Below are 23,466 nucleotides of genomic sequence, written 5' to 3' on the forward strand. Positions count from 1 at the left end.
AAAAAAAAAAAAAAAGAAAAGAAAAAAGAAATGAGGGGGCTGGGCACGGTGGCTCACGCCTGTAATCCCAGCACTTTGGGAGGCCGAGGCGGGCAGATCACGAGGTCAGGAGATTGAGACCATCCTGCCTAACACAGTGAAACCCCATCTCTACTAAAAAAATACAAAAAATTAGCTGGGCATGGTGGTGGACGCCTGTGGTCCCAGCTACTTGGGAGGCTGAGGCAGGAGAATGGCGTGAATCCAGGAGATGGAGCTTGCAGTGAACCAAGATGGTGCCACGACACTACAGCCTGGGTGACAGAACAAGATTCCATCTCAAAAAAAAGAAAAATGAGGGACTGGATCTCTTCCAGTTCTAAATTTCACAAAGTAATATGGAGTCCTCACAGCACCAATTGCTGGAACAACTGAAGGGAACAATATATAGGAAAAAGATGGGATAAAACGGTCAGCTATAAATTCATATTGTTAAACAATTTACATGTTCAGACCATTATGTACTAAATTGGCTCTATAAAACTTGACTGCTATAAAGAAGCAATATTAAAAACCTTACCCTATGTAGGATCCAATGTTGATGTAAATATTCTAATCCTTGAAGAGTCATCAACATGTAGGCTTTGATGTGTGATGGTGTCAGCACAAGACTATTATCCTTTATTATAACCTGTAAAGCAAGTATACAATATACAGGTACCCTTTATTATTTCAAATAAACTCTACCACATAAAACAATTTATAGACTTAAAACATAAGTATCAATACAGGAGACTCTCAAGAGAGGTTATCTAAGTTTCCTCAGGAAGCACTGTCAGAATCTCCAGAGTTAGATGGGTACGGAGAGCATTTCTGGTTTGGAAAGAAAGCAGTACTTTGTCCTCTACTGCTTTCGCATGAAAGTAGCAAACACCTGTTGTTTTTGCTTGCGTCTTCTAAATGCTTCTAACAATAGCATTTAGTGTTCCTTTGGGAAGCCATCTCTTCTCAGCTTAGTCCACATGGTTAAGGTAGGACTGAGCCAACCTAAGGCCTCCAGAGGTAGGCACATGACCCAGGCATCCCCATTATCACACTGCAGTCTCCTGGCCAAGTGACTGGTTCAGGGATATAAGACAAGTGTGCTAGAATCAAAGAAAAGAAAGCACTTTCATTCCTCTGGTATTATTAAACTCTACAAACATATACCTAGAAGTATCTGGAACACCATATTGAGAACTGTACACATGAAGAAGGCAATAGAGAAGAAAACAGAGCTGAGTTAAAGTGTAAGACTGAGTTTTGATGGCATTATTTGTGAGCTGTGCCTAATGTCAGTTTATTTCTAGATTTATCAGTTAGGAACTAAAAGTTCCCCTTTTCTTTTTTTAAAATCAGATTTAAGGTAAAGCATATCCATTTTAGTGTATAGTTCCATGAGTTTTGACAAATGCATCCAGTCATGTAACCACCACTATAATCAAAGCATAGTTCCGTAACCTCCCAAAATTCCCTGAGGCCCCTCTGTACTTACTCCTTTCCTTTACCCCAAAGTTCCCATAACTGCTGATCTGGTTTCTGGTTTCTTTGCCTTTTCCAGAATATCATATAAATGAAATGATTCAATACATAGTCTTTTTAGCCTGGCTTCTTTCACTTAGCATAATGCATTTCAGATTCATCTATGTTGTTGCAGTTATCAATAGTTTGTTTCTATACCTGAGTAGTATTTCAGTTTGTTTGTACAGTCAGAATGAGGAATGTTTGGATTGTTCCAGTTTTGACAATTATTAATAAAGCCCAACATCTGTGTACCAACTGAATTCTGGCTTTTTTTCTTTTTGAGATGGGAGTCTCACTCTGTCACCCAGGATGGAGTGCAGTGGCACAATCTCGGCTCACTGCAACCTCCACCTCCCAGGTTCAATTGATTCTCCTGCCTCAGCCTCCCAAGTACCTGGGATTACAGGCACCCGCCACCACGCCCAGCTAGTTTTTTTTTTTTTTTTTTTTTGAGACGGAGTCTCACTCTGTCGCCCAGGCTGGAGTGCAGTGGCCGGATCTCAGCTCACTGCAAGCTCCGCCTCCCGGGTTTACGCCATTCTCCTGCCTCAGCCTCCCGAATAGCTGGGACTACAGGCGCCCGCCACCTCGCCCAGCTAGTTTTTTGTATTTTAACACGGGGTTTCACCGTGTTAGCCAGGATGGTCTCGATCTCCTGACCTCGTGATCCGCCCGTCTCGGCCTCCCAAAGTGCTGGGATTACAGGCTTGAGCCACCACGCCCGGCCTGCTAATTTTTTTTTTGTATTTTTAGTAGAGATGGAGTTTCGCTATGCTGGATGGGTTGGTCTCAAACTCTTGACCTCTGGCGATCTGCCTGCCTCAGCCTCCCAAAGTGCTGGGATTACAGGTGTGAGCCACTGTGCCCGGCCTCTTTCTTTTAGATAAATACCTAGCAGAGGTATTGCTAGATCACAAGATTATTGATTAGTATTATCAATCACAATATTAGTGATGCTATTATAGATCACAATACTAGTGGTATTGATGCTGGAAGGACCTATCACAATAGGCTATGGACTCAATCACCAACAGTCTGAGCATTTAGTGTGTTCCTATTACTTTCTGATAATGTGTTGTGTGAAATCTTTTTTTGCTTTAATTTGGCTGGTGTGTATTTAATTGTACAAGAAATTGCCAAGCTGTTTCCAAAGTGGCTTTATCATTTCACTGCTTTCTCACCAGCAATGTATAAGAATTCCAGCTGTTGGGGCTGGGCATGGTGGCTCATGCCTGTAATCCCAGCACTTTGGGAGGCTGAGGCAGGTGGATCATGAGGTCAGGAGTTCAAGATCAGCCTGGCCAATATGGTGAAATTCTGTATCTACTAAAAACACAAAAATTATCCAGGCATGGTGGCAAGCACCTGTAATCCCAGCTACTCGGGAGGCTGAGGCAGAAGAATCGCTTGAACACAGGAGGTGGAGATGGCAGTGAGCTGAGATCGTGCCATGGCAACAGAGCGAGACTCCGTCCCCCAAAAAAGAAAGAAAGAAAGAAAAAAGAATTCCAGCTGTTCCAGTCATGCGAGGTGGCTCACGCCTGTAATCCCAGCACTTTGGGAGGCTGAGGCAGGCAGATCACCTGAGGTCAGGAGTTCAAGACCAGCCTGGTCAACATGGCGAAACCCTGTCTCTATTAAAAATACAAAAATTATCCAGGCATGGTGGCAGGCACCTGTAACCCCAGCTACTCGGGAGGCTGAGGCAGCTGAATTGCTTGAACCTGGGAGGCAGAGGTTGCAGTGAGTTGAGATCACGCCACTGCACACCAGCCTAGGTAACAGGGTAAAACTCTGTCTCAAAAACAAAAAATAAAAACCAAAACAAACTTGGCTTTCAAAAGAATGACATTACTCTGGTTACATGGAAATAAGCTTCTTTATTTTTTAATATAATTTTTAAAGTAGAGACAGGATCTCACTATGTGGTCCAGGCTGGTCTTGAACTCCTGGGCTTAAGCAATCCTCTTGCCTTGGCCTCTCAAAGTGCTCAGAGTACAGGCGTGAGTCACTGCACCTGTCCGGAAATAAACTTAAAATTCTTATACCTTGGCTGGGCATGGTGACTCATGCCTGTAATCCTAGCACTTTGGGAGGCTAAGGAGGGCGGATCACTTGAGGTCAGGAGTTCAAGACTAGCCTGGCCAACATGGTGAAACCCCATCTCTACTTAAAATATAAAAATTAGCCAGGCATGCTGGCACCTATAATCCTAGCTACTTGGGAGGCTGAAGTGAGAGAATCACTTGAACCCAGGAGGTGAAGGCTGCAGCGAGCTGAGATCATGCCATTGCACTCCAGGATGGAGTGAGACTCCATCTCAAAAAAAAAAAAAAAAAAAAAAAAAAAATCTTATAGGTCTAATGCTCATTTCTCCAAAAATGATGTCAACTAGCTATGGGAACCTGGAAGGCAGAAAGGCCAATGAAATCCAAATCTTTGTATGTAACACTGGGAATATCATTAAATGATTAGAAGAAAATAACTTAAGAGATCCTTTTGACTCAGAGTATATCCAAATTTCAACAAAATTAAGCTTTTTTTTTCCTTTTACTAGCAGTATCTTCTTACATAGAAAACAAATATTTAGGTTCTTGTTTAATAAACTGGGACAAAGGAATTTCTCCAGGAATCTTAATCTTACCTCTAGATCAGTTTCCATAAAATCAAAGACAAGGCTAATATTAGATTTATGTCCAAAAGCATCAAGGAGCTGCAAAGTAAAAAAATTAAAATGTGATTCACTATTTAATACCTGACAGTATGATAGCAACTGAGGCAATTTTTTAAAATTTGAAAAGCATTTAAACTGTTGGTAATTCCCTATAAAGCTGAAATCATTTGATTAAATTTGACATTTTCCTTTTTTGGACAGTACTAAAGGAATTAGTATTTTGAAGCACAAAAATATTAAATTTTACTTAAAAAAATACCCAACCTCTTTCCCCAAATATTTGGAGTTATAATTAAGAAATTAACCAGTGAAAACCTCATTCCAGTCTCCAATTTAAAAGAAAAGTCCCAAATGTGATTCTTAAGAAATCCTCTAAATAACAGCGGCTATCAATGAATGAATGAATACATTTTCTATGGCAGGCACTATTCCAGATAAAATTGGCTAGTCTCACAACTACCCTATGAGGCAGGGACTCCGGGGAGTTGTGAGTAAACACACTCAAGGTCTCACACAGGCAGAAAGAAAGGTTTTGAATTCAGGTTCACACTCTCAGCCACTATATGCTAGAGCTCCCTAGACTTCAAAATTATTTTTGACAAAATTAGCCTACATGTCAATATTTCATTTATTTAATCAGTGGTATAGTTTTAAAGACAATGCATACGAAAACAACTGGGATAGGAAATGTATTTCCTTTAAGCTTCTGTAAGGCTCATCTAGAACAAGTCATCTTGCTGAGCCTTTAATCAACATCCATTATATTAAGAAAAGGCAGAGTCCCAAATCCCAGTAACAGTTTTGATCATACTCACACCAATTATATTTGGATGACTGAGCTCCTGTAATAATTTTATCTCTCTTAAGGCTGTTCTATTTATACCTATATAAAAAGGCAAAGCAAAATGTGAGTAATTCTGAAATCTCAAACCTTAAAAACACATTTTTTTTTTTTTTTTGAGATGGAGTCTCGCTTTGTTGTCCAGGCTGGAGTGCAGTGACGTGATCTCAGCTTACTGCAACCTCCACTTCCCAGGTTCGAGCAATTCTCCTGCCTCAGCCTCCTGAGTAGCTGGGATTACAGACATGCGCCACCATGCCCAGCTAATCTTTGTATTTTTAGTAGAGACAGGGTTTCACCTTGTTGGTCAGGCTGGTCTTGAACTCCTGACCTTGTGATCCACCCGCCTTGGCCTCCCAAAGTGCTAGGATTACAGGTGTGAGCCACTGTGCCCGGCCACAAACACATATTTTTAAAGAAAGGTGAGTCACCTCAGAAAATAGTGAACATTCCACACAAAAATAAGGGCTACTTGGACAATTTTTATGTGGAATCTGTTGTTCTTTTACATTGCTTTATTTTTATTATTAATTTTTTTGAGATGGGGTTTCACTCTGTCAGCCAGGTTACATTGCAGTGGCATGATCTCGGCTCACTGCAGCCTCCACCTCCCAGATTCAAGTGATTCTCCCATCTCAGCCTCCCGAGTAGCTGGGACCACAGGTGCGTGCCTCCACGCCTGGCTAATTTTTTTACTTTTGTTAGAGACAGGGTTTTGCCATGTTGGCCAGTCTGGTCTTGAACTCCTGAGCTCAGGCGATCCACCCGCCTCACCCTCCCAAAGTGCTGGGATTATAGGTGTGAGCCACTGCACCAGGCTTATATTGCTTTTTTTTAAAAAAATAGCTTAACAAAGATTATGACAAATGGTGAAAAAAATTTCACTTTATCTATAGGATATCAGGATCTGAAGACCACTAGACTAAGTGTGCAGCATATAGGTGATAAGCTTCCCTACTCTTGCCCTACAAATGTTAGTGGCATATTGTTTGTGCTAAAAGCAAACTAGTAATAAGATAGTATATTTTCCAATACAAATGACAGATTTCAAAATTAAAAATAAGATATAGGCCAGGTGTGGTGGCTCATAATTCCAGCACTTTGGGAGGCCTAGGTGGGCAGATCACTTGAGGCCAGTAGATCGAGACCAGCCTGGCCAACATGGTGAAACCCCATCTCTACTAAAAATACAAAAAATTGGGTGGGCGTTATGGCATGCACCCGTAATCCTAGCTACTCAGGAAGCTGAGGCAGGAGAATGGCTTGAACCTGGGAGGCGGAGGTTGCAGTGAGCTGAGATCGCACCACTGCACTCCAGCCTGGGCAACAGAGCATAGCACTGTCTCAAAAATAAATAAATAAAATAAAAATAAGATATAGTATTGACACTTACACAGACAATGGGTCTCTTTTATAAGAGCTATTTTATGATGACTCCTAATAAATAAGACTTTGGAAGAAAGTTTAATGAAATCTTTTCCCCATATATCTATTCCATAGTTAGCTTTATGTACTTTCATGAAAATGTATCCTGAATTTTCAAAGTAATTAGAAACTCAGAAACAGAAAAAACAATGGCTTATAACACGTAAAACCATAATGAAGACAGAAAGACAAACTAATTAAGCTTGCTGCCTTCCATTTATGTGGGTGATTTGGAATGTTTTTCTGAACATCCAATTGGTAAAAATCACCACATACTCCTTCTCTATCCTCAGTCTATCTTTACTCTTCGGGGACCCCGCAGTAACTCTATCCAGAACCATTGCTAACTCTTATTAATTAATACTTTGCTAGTTTCTTCAGTGAGAATGAAAACTTTATGCTGGGCATGGTGGCTCAAGCCTGTAATTTCAGCACTTTGGGAGGCCGAGGTGGGAGGATAGCTTGAGGCCAGGAGTTTGAGAGAAGCCTGAGTAACACAGCCAGATCCCACCTTTACAAAAACTAAAACATTAACCACAAGTGGTGGCATATGTTTATAGCCCTAGCTACTCAGGAGGCTGAGGTGGTAGAATTGCTTGAGTACAGAAATTTGAGGCTGCAGTGAGCTATGATTGTGTCTCTGTACTCCAGCCTGGGTGACAGAGCAAGACCCTGTTTTTTAAAAAAACAAAAAAAAAAGGATAAAACTTTTCTTATCTGTCAGATTACATGAAATACTTACCATCTTTAGCTTCTGATCTATGTCCAAGTTTGATCTGGTAGAGAGGGGAAAAAAAAAACCAAATATAACCAAATATATTAAAAACGTGTTAAATTATTTAGAATCAACGAATAATATGTAAACATTTCAAATACTTCACCACAGCAAAAACACAATTAGCAACCGATATGTACCTAGCAGGCAAAAAGAGAGTAGGAATCATGATCGGAAAGAAAAAATTAACAATATAAGAGAGAATCAAACACCTACCCTTGTCCCTTAAGTTTCCGAACTACACATTCAAATAATAAAATTAAGAAAAATCTATTTTACCTTTTCAAGGTTCAATGTGAACTAAATAACTAAGGGTACTCTGATTAAAAATAAATATGTAACTTCAAGTTAGTCTACTTGGAGGGAAAGACACAGAAAATAACATGCTGTATAGTTGGTAATAAGCCCAATAATATGCTCTTAGACACCACATTTTTCAAAAACCAAAATTACAAACTGTGATGGTTAAAATGTTGTTACTCTGAATAAGCATAACAAATTACATTAACAGGTTTAGTCTTACACAAAATAAATTACCTGGGTAAAGAACATTCTCTGTTTTTTTAAAAAAATGTCAGCAATCAATAAAAGACTGGCAGGGCATGGTGGCTCACACTTGTAAATCCCAACACTTTGATGGGCCAAGGTGGAAGGATCACTTGATCCCAGGAGTTTAAGACCAGCCTGGGCAACATAGCAAGACCTTGTGACTAATAAACATTTTTAAAAATTAGCCAGGAGTGGTGGCACACACCTATAGTCCCAAGTACTCAGGAGACTGAGGCAGGAGGACTGCTTGAGCCCAGGCTACAGTGAGCCATGATCACACTGCTGTACTCCAGCCTAGGCAACAGAGAGAGACTGTCTCAAACAAACAAACAAACAAACATACAGGTGGCTCATGCTTGTAATCTCAGTATTTTGGGAGGCCTGGGTAGGAGGATCGCTTGAGTATAGGAGTTAAAGATCAGTCTGGGCAACAAAGCAAGACTCCGTCACTACAGAAAAATTTAAAAAGTTATTGGGGCACGGTGACATGTGCCTGTAGTCCCATCTACTTGGGAGGCTGAAGTAGAAGGATTGCTTGAGCCCAGGAGTTCGAGGCTGCAGTGAGCTATATTTGCATCACTGCACTCCAGTCTGGGCAACAGAACCGGAGATCCTACTTCTAACAAACAAAAAAACAACACAGAATTTCTTATTTAAAGTAGTCTATTTAGGATTCATGACTTGCTCACTATAGAGCCCCTGAGCCCTGAATAATCAGCAGTGGTAACCAGGGCCTCACCATGGGCCTCAGGTGAAACTCAGAGACATATTGGCTTCAGGTATGACACAGCATATTCACAGCTGTAGTGGCTATCAGGAGAGACTTCTGTTTGAGAAAAGGAGAGGGAACAGTAAAGGGGATTCTGTCTTGCAGCTTAGGGACCAGCTTAGCGCACTGGGGAAGAGTACCAGGTGGGCTATTGGGGTCCATGAATCCAGGCCTTGGCTCTTGGATGGCATTTCTGGACCTACCCCTGGAACAGAGGGGAACCCACTACCCTGAAGGTGAGTCCCAGGCCTGGCAGCATGCAGCATAAGCTGACTGAGGAGTCCTGGGCCTTAAGTGAACATTGGTGGTACCCTGGCAATACCCCCTCCCCCATGGGCCTGTGGTGCTGGTGGACATAGGAGCAACTCCTCCACCTGAGGAAAGGGGAAGAAAGAATGGTAATACAGAGTCTGGTAATACAGAGAATTCTGGACCTTATCCAAGACCACCAAGATGGTACCTCTATGAGTCTAGAAAAACTACAGCATTACTGGGTTTGGGGTACCCCCTAATGCAGATATGGTTACAGTGACCAAAGACATATACCGCAACACTATTCCCTTTGAATACTTGGAATACCTTCCAATAAGAATGGTACAAACAAGTCCAGACTGTGAAGACTATAATAAATACCTGACTCTTCAATGTACAGATGGCAATGAACACTCACAGGCATTAAGGCCAGCCCGGAATACATACCCTCACCAAATGAACTAAATTAGGCACTAGGGGTCAATCCTGCAGAGAAAGATATGTGACCTTTCAGTTAGAGAATTCGAAATAGCTGTTTTCAGAAAACTGAAAGAAATTCAAGATAACACAGAGAAGGAATTCAGAATCCTATCAGGTAAGTTCAACAAATACTTGAAATAATTAAAAAGAATTAAGCAGAAATTCTGGAGTGGAAAGATGCAACTGACATACTCAAGAATGCATCAGTCTTTGTTTTTTGGCGATGGAGTTTTGCTCTTGTTGCCCAGGCTAGAGTGCAATGGCACAATCTCAGCTCACTGCAACCTCTGCCTCCTGGGTTCAAGCAATTCTCCTGCCTAAGCCTCCCAAGTAGCTGGAATTACAGGCATGCACCACCACACCCAGCTAGTTGTGTATTTTTAGTAGAGACGAGGCTTCACCATGTTCAGGCTAGTCTCGAACTCCTGACCTAAAGTGATCCACCCGTCTCAGCCTCCCAAAGTGCTGGGATTACTGGTGTCAGCCACCATGCCCAACCCTTTTTTTCCCCCTTTTTTGAAACAGAGTCTTGCTCTGTCACTCTTGTTACCCAAGCTGGAGTGCAGTGGTGCAATCTCGGCTCACTGCAACCTCCGTCTCCCAGGCTAAAGCCATCCTCTCCCCTCAGACCCCCCAAGAAGCTGGGACCACAGGCACAAACCACCATGTCAAGCTAATTTTTCTATATTCTGTAGAGATGGGGTTTCACCATGTCGCCCAGGCTGGTCTCAAACTCTTGAGCTCAAGTCATCCACCCACCTCGGTCTCCCAAAGTGCTGGGATTACATGCATGAGCTACTGTGTCCAACCGCATCAGCCTTTTAATAGCAGAACTGATAAAGCAGAAGGCAGAATTAACAAGCTTAAAAACAAGATATTTGAAAACAGAGGAGACAAAAGAAAAAAAAAATAAAAAAGAAATGAGGCATACCTACAAGATCTAGAAAACAGGCTCAAAAGGGCAAATCTAAGTGTTTTTGGCCTTAAAAAGGAGGTATAGAGGGAGAGGCAAGGTAGAAAGTTAATTCAAAGGGATAACAGGAAACTTCCCAAACGCAGAAATAGGTACCAATATTCAAGTACAATAAAGTTATGGAACATGGGGCCGGGGATGGTGGCTCACACTGGTAATCCCAGCTACTCAGGAGGCTAAGGCAGGAGAATTGCTTGAACCCGGGAGGCAGAGGTTGCAGTGAGCCAAGACTGTGCCACTGCATTCCAGACTGGGCAAGAAAAATGAGACTCCATCTCCAAAAAAAAAAAAAAAAGGCTGCAGAATACCAAGCAGGTTTAACCCAAAGAAGACTACCTCAACACATTTAATAAACTCTCAAAGTCAAGGAATAAGAAAGTATCCTAGGCCAGGCACGGTGGCTCACGCCTGTAATTCAGCACTTTGGGAGGCTGAGGAGGGTGGGTCACCTGAGGTCAAGAACTCGAGACCAGCCTGACCAACACGGAGAAACCCCGTCTCTATTAAAAGTACAAAATTAGCCGGGCGTGGTGGCACATGCCTGTAATCCCAGCTACTCGGGAAGGCTGAGGCAGGAAAATTGCTTGAACTCGGAGTAGGAGGAGGTTGTGGCGAGATTGCACTCCAGCCTGGGCAACAAGAGCGAAACTCTGTCTCCAAAAAAAAGGAAAAAGAAAAGAAAAAAAGAATCCTAAAAGCAGTAAGAAGAGAAAAGAAACAACATATAATGGAGACCCCAATATGTCTGGCAGCAGACTTTTCGGTAGAAACTTTACAGGATAGGAGAGAGTGTCAGAATATATTTAAAGTGCTGAAAGAAAATAACTTTTAACCTAGAATAGCATATTCAGCAAAAATGTCCTTCAAACAGGAAGGAGAAATAAAGACTCTCCCAGACAAACAAAAGCTGAGGGATTTCATAAATACCAGGCCTGTCCTACAAGAAATGCTAAAGGGAGTTCTTCAATCAGAAAGAAAAGACGTTAATGAGCAATATGAAATCATCTGAAGGTACAAAATTCACTGGTAATAGTAAGTACACAGAAAAACACATAATATGATAACACTGTAATTGCGGTATGTAAACTACTCATATCCAGCAGAAAGATAAAAACATGAAACAATCAAAAACAATAACAATTGTTCAAGACATAGTACAACAAAGTGGGGAGACAAAGTTAAAACGTAGAGTTTTTATTAGTTATCTTTTTGCTTGTTGGTTTGTTTATGTAATCAGTGTTGTCATCAGTTTAAAATAATGGGTTATATTATTTGCAAGCCTGATGTAACCTCGAATCTAAAAACATACAATAGATACACAAAAAATAAAAATTAAGAAATTAAAACATGCCACCAGAGAAAATCACCTTTACTACTAGGAAGACAGGAAGGAAGGAAAGAAGGAAGAAAAGACCACAAAACAACCAGAAAACAAACAACAAAATGGTAGGAATAAAAGTTCTTACTTATCAATAATCTCATTGACTATAAATGGGCTAAACTCTTCAATCAAAAGGCACAGAGTGACTGAATGGATTAAGAAAAAAAAAAAAGAAGCCCCAATGATCTGTTGCCTACAAGAAACACTTTAACTATAAAGACACACACAGACTGAAAATAAAGAGATGGAAAAAGATATTCACTGCCAATGGAAACCAAAAAAGAACAGGAGTAGTTATATTAAATAAAACAGATTTCAAGCAAAAACTATAAAATCAGACAAAGTCACTATATAATGATAAAGGTGTCAATTCAGTAAGAGGATATAAAAATTGAATATATGCACCCAAAAATGTGGCACTCAGATATATAAAATATTTTTAGCATTAAAGAGAGAGGCAAACCTGATATAATAATAGCTGGAGGCTTCAACACCCCACTTTCACTACTGGACAGATCAATGCAGAAAATCAACAAAGACACACTGGACTTAATCCACACCACAGACCACATGGACCTAATAGATATTTATAGAGAATGTCATCCAATGGTTGCAGATTAAACATTCTTCTCCTCAAAAATGAATGATTCTCAAGAACAGACCATATGTTAGGCCACAAAACAAGTCTTAAAACATTGCAAAAAACTGAAATCATATCAAGTATCTTTTCTGACCACAATGGGATAAAACCAGAATCAGTAACAAGAGGAATTTTAGAAACTATGTAACACATGAAAATTAAGCAATATACTCCTGAATGACCAGTGGGTCAATGAATAGATGAAGAAGAAAATTGAAAAATTTCTTGAAAGAAATGATAATGGAAACACAACATACCAAAACCTTGGGATACAGAGAAAGCAGTTCTCAGAGGAAAGTTTATAGTTATAACTGCCTACACGAAAAAAAAAAAACCAAAAAACCTTCAAATAAACAATGATGCATCTTAAAGAACTAAAAAAGCAAGAGCAAACCAATCCCAAAGTTAGAAAACAATAATAAAAATCAGAGCAGAAATAAATGAAATTGAAACAAAAAAATATACAAAAGATCAACAAAATAACAAGTTGGTGTTTTGAAAAGACCATCAAAATTGGACACATGTTCTTCAAGTTGCCCACTTGGATCTCTCCCAAGTGCACTTTCGTTTCTTTCCTACTCTAAAGCTTTTTAATAAACTTCCCTCCGGGCACAGTGGCTCATACCTGTAACCCCAGCACTCTGGGAGGCCGCGGCAGGGAGATAACGAGGTCAGGAGTTCGAGAGCATCCTGGCCAACATGGTGAAACCCCATCTCTACTAAAAATACAAAAGTTAGCCGGGCGTGGTGGTGCACGCCTGTAATCCCAGCTACTCAGGAGGCTGAGGCAGGGGAATCACTTGAACCTGGGAGGTGGAGTTTGCAGTGAGCTGAGATCACGCCACTGCACTACAGCCTGGTGACAGAGTGAGACTCCATCTCAAAAAATAAATAAACAAACAAACTTCCAATCCTGCTCTAGAAAAAAAAAAAAAAAATCTCTCCTGCCACCATAAGAAGCGCCTTGCTTCCCTTTCACCTTCCGCCATGATTTGAGTATGGATTTTTGATACATGCTAGGCAGAAAATGCCTGCATGACCAGTCCCAATAAATACCCTGACCACTAAAAAACTTACCCAACCTTTAGACTAAAAGAAAAGGAGAGAAGATGCAAATAAATAAAATCAGATGTGAGAAAAGGGGACATTACAACCAATACCGCAGAAATCCAAAGGATCATTAGTGGCTACTATGAGTAACTATACGCCAAGAAACTGGAAAACCTAGAAGAAATAAATACATTCCTAGACACATACAACCTACCAAGATTGAACCATGAAGAAACTGAAAACCTAAACAGGCCATTAACACGTAATGAGATTGATGCTATAATAAAAAATCTCCCAGCAAAAAGCCCAAGACCTGATGGCTTCAATGCTAAATTTTACAAAACATTTGAAGAAGGGCTAGGCTGGGCACAGTGGTTATCCCAGCACTTTGGGAGGCCGAGGCAGGCAGATCACTTGAGGTCAGGAGTTCGAGACCAGCCTGGGCAACATGGTGAAACCCCATCTCTACTAAAAATATAAAAAGTATCCAGGCGTGGTGGTGCATGCCTGTAATCCGAGCAACTTGGGAGGCTGAGGCAGGAGAATCACTTGAACCCAGGAGGTGGAGGCTGCAATGAGCTGAGATCACGCCACTGCACTCCAGGCCTGGGTGGGCAACAGAGCAAGACGAAAAAAAAAAAAAAGAGAAGAGGGTAGGGGAGGGGAGGGGAAGGAGAGGGGAAAGGAAAAGGGAAGGGAGGGGAAGGGGAAGGGGAGGAGGGGAGGGGGCTAATACCAATACTACTCAAACTATTCCAAAAAACAGAGAAGAAGTAAATACTTCCAAACTCATTCTATGGGGCCAGTATTACCCTGATACCAAAATCAGACAAAGACACATCAAAATAAGAAAACTACAGGCCAATATCCCTGATGTACATTGATGTAAAAATCCTCAAAGAAATACTAGCAAACTGAATTCAACAATACATAAAAAGATCATTCATCATGACCAAGTGGGATTTATCCTGGGGATGCAAGGATGGTTCAACATATGCTAATCAATCGACGTGATATATCAACAAATGAAGGACAGAAACTATATAATCATTTCAATTGATGCTGAAAAAGCATTTGATAAAATCCAACATCACTTCATGATAAAAACTCTGAAAAAAAAACTGGGTACAGAAAGAATATACCTCAACATAATAAAAGCCGTATACTACAGACCCACAGCCAGTATGCTGAATGGGGAAAAACTATTTCCTTTAAGAGGTGGAGCACACCAAGGATGCCCACTTTCACCACTGTTATTCTATATAGTACTAGAAGTCCTAGCTAGAGCAAGCAGACAAGGGAAAGAAATAACGGGCATTCAAATTGGAAAGGAAGAAGTCAAATTCTTCTTATTTGCAGACGATATGATCTTATATTTGGGAAAACCTAAAGACTCCACCAAAAAAACGACTAGAACTGATAATTCACCAAAGTTGCAGCATACAAAAATCAACATACAAAAATCAGTAACCCTGGCCGGGCGCGGTGGCTCAAGCCTGTAATCCCAGCACTTTAGGAGGCCGAGACGGGCGGATCACGAGGTCAGGAGATCGAGACATTCCTGGCTAACACGGTGAAACCCTGTCTCTACTAAAAACTACAAAAAAACTAGCCGGGCGAGGTGGCGGCGCCTGTAGTCCAGGCTACTCGGGAGGCTGAGGCAGGAGAATGGCATGAACCCGGGAGGTGGAGCTTGCAGTGAGCTGAGATCCGGCCACAGCACTCCAGCCTGGGTGACAGAGCGAGACTCTGTCTCAAAAAAAAAAAAAAATCAGTAACCCTGATTTTTGTGTTCACTGTGGGCATATAGAACAATCTGAAAAAGAAATCAAGAAACTAATCCCCTTCACAACAGCTACAAATAAAATTAAGTATCTAGGAATTAACCAAATTAAGTGAAAGTTCTCTAAAATAAAAACTATTGGCCGGGTGCGGTGGCTCTCACCTGTAATCCCAGCACTTTGGGAGGCCAAGGCGGGTGGATCACGAGGTCAGGAGTTCGAGACTAGTCTGGCCAACATAGTGAAACCCCGTCTCTACTAAAAATACAAAAAATTAGCCGGGTGTGGTAGAGGGCGCCTGTAATCCCATCTACTCAGGAGGCTGAGGCAGGAGAATGGCATGAACCTGGGAGGCGGAGGTTGCAGTGAGCTGAGATCGCACCATTGCACTACAGCCTAGGCAACAGTGCGAGACTTTGTCGTGGGAAAACAAAACAAAACAAAACAAAAAACCATCATTGGTGAAAGACACTGAAGACAACACACCAAAAAAATGGAAAGATAATTCATATTCATGGATTGGAAGAATCAATATTGTTAAAATGCCCATACAACCTAAAGCAATCTACAGATTCAATGTAATCTCTATCAATATACCAATGACATTCCTCATGGAAATAGGAAAAACAATCCTAAAATTTGTGTAGAACCACAAAGACCCAGAATAGCCAAAGTTATCCTAAGAAAAAAAGAACAAAAGGGAGGAATCGCATTACCCGACTTCATACAACAAAGCTATAACAACAAAAACAGCATGGTATTGGCATTAAAACACACACACAGACCAGTGGAACAGAATAGGGAACCCAGAAAAAAATCCATACATCTACAGCAAACTCATTTTCAACAATGGTGCCAACAACATACAATGAGGCAAAGACAGTTTCTTCAATAAATGGTGCTATGCCTTAAGCAGAGGTTAGGTTTGCTGTACAGATTTAAGTTGATGCCTTCTGCATTAATAGTCTCTAGAGATTTAGTCTTTCTTCTCTTCCTGGTGCAGAGAAGGAGACACCCTGTCAAAGAGATACTCCTTTACAAACGTACACTTTCCTTAAAAAAGGGCAGCTTTACAGACCTACTCCTGTATCTGCAGTTTCTCAGGATAAACAGCTCACAATAATCAACATGCCAAAGAGGCATATTTTTGAAACTACCTTTGCAAAAATTACAACAGTGAGCAAAACCTGACATAGCTGACTCCATCTTTGCTTTTTTTTTTTTTTTGAGACAGAGTTTTTGCTCTTATTGCCCAAGCTGGAGTGCAAAGGTACAAGCTCAGCTTACCGCAACCTCCGCCTCCTGGGTTCAAGCAATTCTCCTGCCTCATCCTCCGGAGTAGCTGGAATTACAGGCATGCGCCACCACACCAGGCTAATTTTGTATTTTTAGTAGAGACGGGGTTTCTCCATGTTGGTCAGGCTGGTCTGGAACTCCCGACCTCAGGTGATCCACCTGCCTCAGCCTCCCAAAGTGCTGGGATTACAGACGTGAGCCACTGCGCCTGAACCTATCTTTGCTTTTAACCTCACAAGCTTTTTGCTCATTCCTGAGTGTTGGCAATGCTAACTATGGGAGAAATTCAGTGTAGTTTAACTGTAAAACAAAGATGATAACAGTCCTTTCCCAAAATTAACCCACTGCTTGCTCAGAGACTAAAAGCATCTCTGTAAAATTACACGAGGTTAAAATTATTGTTTAGGAGTTATGTAGCCAAAGATAACAAGAATTTTGTAACCTCCACAATTGCTCCTATAGATAACATCACTATCGTAAAACATAAAACTGGTAGTTGGGGTATCTTTCAGACCTTGCATTTTGATGGTTGGACCAGGAGCCCATATGAAGAAACTGACTCAACCGGTTCTGTGACCCCTACTCAGGCACTGAGTCAGGGCAAGAAGACAGTTTCAACTCCCTGCGATTTTATCCAAGACCCAAGCAATCAGCATTCCCCATTCCCTAGCCCACTGCCTACCAAACTACCCTTGAAAAAAACCTCACCTCCGAATTCTCAGGGAGGCAGATTTGAGAATTATCTACTGTCTTCCTCACTTGGTTGGCCCTCTGACAATTAAACTCCTTCTTTGCTGCAAACAAAATAAATAAGTGGTGCTGGGAAAACTGGATATCCATATGCAGAAGAATGAAACTAGACCCATATCTCTCATCATATACAAAAATCAAATCAAAATGGATTAAAGACTTAAATTGAAGACTTCAAACTATGAAATTACTAAAAGAAAACAATGGAAAACCTCTCCAGGACACTGAACTGGGCAGAGGTCTTGAGTAATACCCCACAAGCACAGGCAACTAATGCAAAAGTGGATAAATGGGATCACATCAAGTTAACATGCTTCTGCAGAAAAAAGGAAACAACACAGTGAAAAGAAAACCCACAGAATGACAGAAAATATTTGCAAACTATCCATCTGATAAGGGATTAATATCCAGAATATATAAGGAGCTCAAACAACTCTATATGAAAAAAATCTAATAATCCATTTTAAAAATGGGCAAAAGATCTGAATAGATAATTTCTCAAAAGAAGACACACAGATGGCAAACAGCATATGAAAAGGTGCTCAACATCACTGAGCATCAGAAAAATGCAAATGAAAACTACAATGAGGGCTGGGGCCGCTGGCTTATGTCTGTAATCCCAGCACTTTGGGAGGCTGAGGCAGGCGGATCACGTGGTCAGGAGTTTGAGACCAGCCTGGCCAACATGGTGAAACCATGTCTCCACTAAAAACACAAAAATTAGCCGGTGCAGTGGTGTGGTGCGCACCTGTAACCCCAGCTACTCAGGAGGCTGAGGCAGAAGAATTGCTTGAACCCGGGAGGCGGAGGTTGCAGTAAGCTGAGATCGTCCAGCCTGGGTGACAGAGTGAGACTGTCTCAAAAACAAAAACAAAAACAGAAACAACAAAACCTGCAATGAGAGATCATCTCACCTAAGTTTAAATGGCTTTTATCCAAAAGGTAAGGATGAATCCTGGTGAGGATGTGGCGAAAAGGGAACCCCAGGTACACTGTTGGTGGGAATGTAAATTAGTGTAACTACTACGGAGGACAGTTTAGAGGTTCCTCAAAAAACTAAAAATAGAGCTATCCTATGATCCAGCAATTCCATTACTATGTATATATGCCAACGGATTCGGTATGTCCAAGAGATATCTTAACTCCCATGTTTATTGCAGCACTATTCACAATAGCCAAGATTTAGAGGCAATCTATGCGTCCGTCAAACAAATGAATGAATAAAGAAAATGTGGTACGTGCACACAAGGAGTACTACTCAAAAATAAAAAAGAGGCCAGGCACAGCGGCTCACACTTGTAATCCAAGCACTCTGGGAAGCCGAGGCGGGCAGATCACTTGAGGTCAGGAGATACAGACCATCCTGGCCAACATGGTGAAACCCTGTCTCTACTAAAAATACAAAAAAATTAGCTGGGCATGGTGGCACGTGTCTGTAATCCCAGCTACTCGGACGGCTAAGGCAGGAGAATTGCTTGAACCTGGGAGGCAGAGGTTGCAGAGAACCAAGATTGCACCATTGCACTCCAGCCTGGCAACAGAGGGCGACTCTTGTCTCAAAAAAAAAAAAAGAGAAAGAAAGAAAAGGAAGGAGCTAAGAACAGTGGATTTTTAAATTCTTACATTTTCCACACATAATAAAAAATAGAGTAATTTCATAAAGCCCTCTACTCCATCACCCAGATCCAACAGTGACCAATATTTTGCCACACTTACTTCATTCATCCAACCTCCTCTTTTTGTTGGCTAAAATATTTTAAAACCCCAGACTTCACGTCATTTCACTCCAATATACTTAGGTAAGCATCTCTAAAATATGGACATTCTTACATAACTATGCCATTTTGACACCTAACAAAATTAACAATAATGCTACAGTAACATCTAATATCTAGTTCCTATTCAAATTTTCCTGATTCAGATTTCCCAATTGTCTCATAGAGTAGCCAAAACGATTCTGAAGAAGAAAAACGAGGTGTATGGGAGTTAACAGATTTTAAGACTTATTAAAGACACTGTAGTATTTCAGCAGCAATGGGAAAAACAAAACAAAACAAAAAGTAAACCCACCACTGGAACAGAATAGTGTGCCCAGAAATTGGACCCAAGTTCCAATACCGGAACTTGGTATGGCAAGGGTATGGGGAATTTGGCATTACAACTCATTGGGAAAATGACAGACTATTAATGGCACTGGGACAACTGGAGAAAAAATACTCAATCTTAGCCAGGAACAGTGGCTCATGCCTGTAATCCAAGCACTTTGGGAGGCTGAGGCAGGAGGATGGCTTGAAGCCAGGAATTCAAGACCAGCCTGGCCAACACAGAAAGACCCTATCTCTATTGAAAAAAAAAAAAAAAAAGAAAAAATACTGGATCCTCACATCATACAACAAAGAAAAAACTTGTTGACAAAAAAGATCTAAGTATTAAAATCAACATTTAAAACATTTTAGAAGAAAATACAGGAAAATTCTTTGTAATCCAGAAACAGGAAAGCACATAAAAAGGAAGCCTTTGAAAGTTTGAAAAAAATTAACAAATTCAATCATATTAAAATTTTAACTTTCAGTACCTCAAAGATACAATAAACTAAGTCTTGCCAAAGACTGGGAGATGATATATGCAATGTATATTTCTGACAAAGGATCAATATCCAGAACATAAAAGAATTCTGGCTGGTTGCTGTGGCTCACACCTGTAATTCCAGTTCTTTGGGAGGCTGATGCTGGAGGATTGGTTAAGGCCAGGAGTTTGACACAAGTGTGGACAACAAAGTGAAACCTTGTCTCTATTAAAAAAACAAAAAGTATGAATAAGTCCAATAAATCAATAGGACAAATAAAAGTAAGTAATCCAACAGAAAAACAGGAGAAAATCTAAGAAGCCAGTAAGTGTAAGAAAAGATGATGAACTTTACCAGTAATCAGAGAAATGTTAATTGAAACAATAAGTACATATCATTTTCAATCTATGTAATTGACAAATGTTTTAAAGTCTGACAATGAAAATGATGTTGAGAATGTGGTGGGACAGTGAACTGGTCCAATCATTCTGGAGAACAATTTGACCATATCTGGTGAAGCTGATGGTTGTGATACTCTGAAGCAACAATTCATAATTTGTTTCAATTACAGATACATTCTCTAGAGAAACTCAAACCAGCATACAAGATGACTCACAGATGACTACCCAGAGAAGGAATGTATTAGAGGAAAACATTAAAAAGCAGCCTAAATGTTTATCAACGAGAGTTTGGATAGAAAATTTCAGTGTAGACACATAATGGAAACAATAAATGAGCATGAATCAATTGGATCTACATGTATCATATGATACAGAGGATTTCGGAAATAATGTTGACTCAGAATAACAAGTTGCAGGCTGGGTGTAGTGGCTCATGCCTGTAATCCCAGAACTTTGGGAGGCCAAGGTGGGCGGATCACCTGAGGTCAGCAGTTGAGAGGCTGTGGCAGGAGATCTGCTTGAGCCTGGGAGGTGGAGGTTGCAGTGAGCCAAGATCACGCTACTGCATTCCAGCCTGTGTGACAGAGCAGGACCTCATCTCAAAAAATAAATAAATAAAAATAAAAATAAACAAGGTGCAGAAGAATATACCAAATATACCTATATAGCTTAAAGTATGCAATACTGGCTGAGTACAGTGGCTCACACCTGTAATCTCAGCACTGGGAGACTAAGGTAGAAGGATCACTTGAGCCCAGGAGTTGAAGACCAGCCTAGTCAATATAGTGAGACCCTGTCTTCACAAAAAAAGGAAAAATTTAGTGGGGCATGGTGGCATGCACCTGTACTCCTAGCTGGTTGGGAGGCTGAGGCAGACAGAATGCTTGAGACCAAGAGGTCAAGGCTTCAGTGAGTTATGATTGTGCCACTACATTCCAGCCAGGGAAACACACAGCAAGTTGCTGTCTCAAAAATAAAAAAGAAAAAGGAAAAAAAAGTATGCAATACTACATATTGTTTTGAGATACACAGATTTGAGACACACACTGAAAAATAAGATATAACCCAAAAGGCCATCAATAGGGGATTGGTTAAATAAATTGGGAAACAAATTCCACATAATCTTTTTAAAAGGGTGAGATAATCAGTATTTCTAAAGTCCAAGACACAACAGGTGAATGAGTACAGAGTAGCTTATTTAATGATTCCTTCCCTTTTTATAAAATTAAACACATGGTAGCAAATGAATGGGAGTAGAAATTATGAATGTTGGAATAAGGTCTACAACACCAAATCCTCAATGTTCATAGTAGAAAGTATATACAACGTCTAAAACTAGGGGAAAAAAACACCTCAAGAAATAGGCCAGGTATAGTGACTCACAGGTGTAATCTCAGCAATTAGGGAGGCCTAGGCAGGACAATCACTTGAGGCCAGGAGACTAGCAGGGGTACCATGCCTAGCTAATTTTTGCATTTTAGTAGAGACGGGTTTCACCATGTTGACCAGGCTGGTCTCGAACTCCTGACCTCAGGTGGTCTGCCTGCCTTGAGTTCCCAAAGTGCTGGTATTACAAACATGAGCCACCGCGCCCAGCCGAAAGGCTAATACATTTTTAATAGTGTCTACAAATGCACTAGCCATAGACCTAAGTACAGTGTGAATGGAATTAAACAGACAATAAACTCACAGATAAGGATTTCAAATTTCGACAAATGCCACATCGATGACAGAAATATAGCAAAGCACAGGGAAGGAGGGAGGCATATCTGTTTTAGCTGGAATGAACAAAGAAGGCCTCTATGGAGGAGACATTTGAGTGAAATCTGGATAAGGAATCAGCCATGCCATGTTCTAGAGGGAAAATATACCAACCAAGAAGCCAGACCAAACGCAATGACCCTGTGATTCTGGGACTGGAATGAATTTAATTTGTACAGGGACAGAAAAGTCAGTGTGGCTATGATATAGTGAACCAGAGACAGAATTAAAAAGATGACTAAGCCAGGCTTGGTGACATGTGTCCTTAGTTCCAGCTACCTTGAAGGCTGGGGTGGGAGGGTTACTTTAGTCTAGGAGTTCGTGGCTGCAGTGAGCTATGGCTGTGCCACTGAACTCCAACACTTCCACCTGGGAGACAGAGAGAGCCCTCCCCCCACCACCCCACCACCACAAAAGAAAGAGGACGAAAGATTCTTCTGAATTAAGGGTTTCACAAGGGAGAGGCTGTAGTGGTGAATCATAAAACATAAACTAGGCCATGACAAAAGTAAAAAAGTGGAAAAAAAAAAAAAAAAAAAAAAGGCCAGGCACGGTGGCTCACACCTGTAATCCCAGCACTTTGGAAGGCCGAGGTGGGTGGATCAACTGAGGTCAGGAGTTAGAGACCAGCCTGGCAGACATGGCGAAACCCTGTCTCTACTAAAAATATAAAAATTAGCCGGGCATGGTGGCAAGTGCCTGTAGTCCCAGCTACTCGAGAGGTTGAGACAGGAGAAGCCCTTGAACCCGGGAGGCAGAGGTTGCAGTGAGCCGAGATCGCACCGTTGCACTCCAGCCTGGGCGACAAGAGCGAAACTCCGTCTCAATAATAATAATAATAATAATAATAATAATATTATTATTATTATAATATTATTATTATTATTATTATTATTATAATGGCAAGAATAATTGAGAAGAAGAGTCAGGTTTTAAATGAATGCAAGAGAGTGCCTGGAGGCTGGAAGATGACCAAAAAAGGGGAGAATTAATGTTAAATATGAATGACTTCCAAGGAGTTAGGGTTTTTGAAGGAGGAGAAGCAAATTCAAAGTAGCAACGCTAACAAAAGCAACATCAGGACACCTGGATTTAAATCCTAGCTTCAGCAATTACTAGCTGTGTGATCTTGACAAATCACCTAATCTCTCAGCCTCAGGTACCTCAAGTATAAAATAGGATTACTTTTCACCACTTTACAGATTGTTTTGAAGGTTAAATGAAACAATGTAGGTGAACGTGAGTTATGTAATTATGACCCAAGTCTTTTTATTTATTTTTTATTTTTTAAGATGGAGTCTCGCTCCCTCACGAGGCTGGAGCACAGTGGCGCCTCTCGGCACAATGCAACCTCCACCTCCCAGCTTCCAGCGATTCTCCTGCCTCAGCCTCCGGAGTAGCTGGGACTACAGGAGCGCGCCACCACGCCCTGCTAATTTTGGTATTTTTAGTAGAGACAGGGTTTCACCATGTTGGCCAGGATGGTCTCCATCTCTTGACCTCAAGTGATCCGCCCACCTCGGCCTTCCAAAGTGCTGGGATTTCAGGCGTGAGCCACCG

The 23,466-nt window shown here is 41.0% G+C and overlaps 1 protein-coding gene across 1 annotated transcript in view; it reads right to left on the reverse strand.

Moving 5' to 3' along the window:
• CDK7 (cyclin dependent kinase 7) overlaps nucleotides 1-23,466 on the reverse strand; it is a 51,699-nt gene that overhangs the window by 26,833 nt on the left and 1,400 nt on the right. Inside the window, exons 3-6 of the mRNA XM_023207904.3 lie at nucleotides 7,225-7,258; nucleotides 5,032-5,099; nucleotides 4,187-4,255; nucleotides 560-670 (exon numbers count right to left, since the gene is read on the reverse strand). Coding sequence (XP_023063672.1) covers nucleotides 560-670; nucleotides 4,187-4,255; nucleotides 5,032-5,099; nucleotides 7,225-7,258 — 282 coding nt within the window. The remainder of the gene's footprint in view (nucleotides 1-559; nucleotides 671-4,186; nucleotides 4,256-5,031; nucleotides 5,100-7,224; nucleotides 7,259-23,466) is intronic.

The sequence above is a fragment of the Piliocolobus tephrosceles genome, chromosome 4 (genome assembly GCF_002776525.5).
Source record: "Piliocolobus tephrosceles isolate RC106 chromosome 4, ASM277652v3, whole genome shotgun sequence".
NCBI classification, from domain to species: domain Eukaryota; kingdom Metazoa; phylum Chordata; class Mammalia; order Primates; family Cercopithecidae; genus Piliocolobus; species Piliocolobus tephrosceles.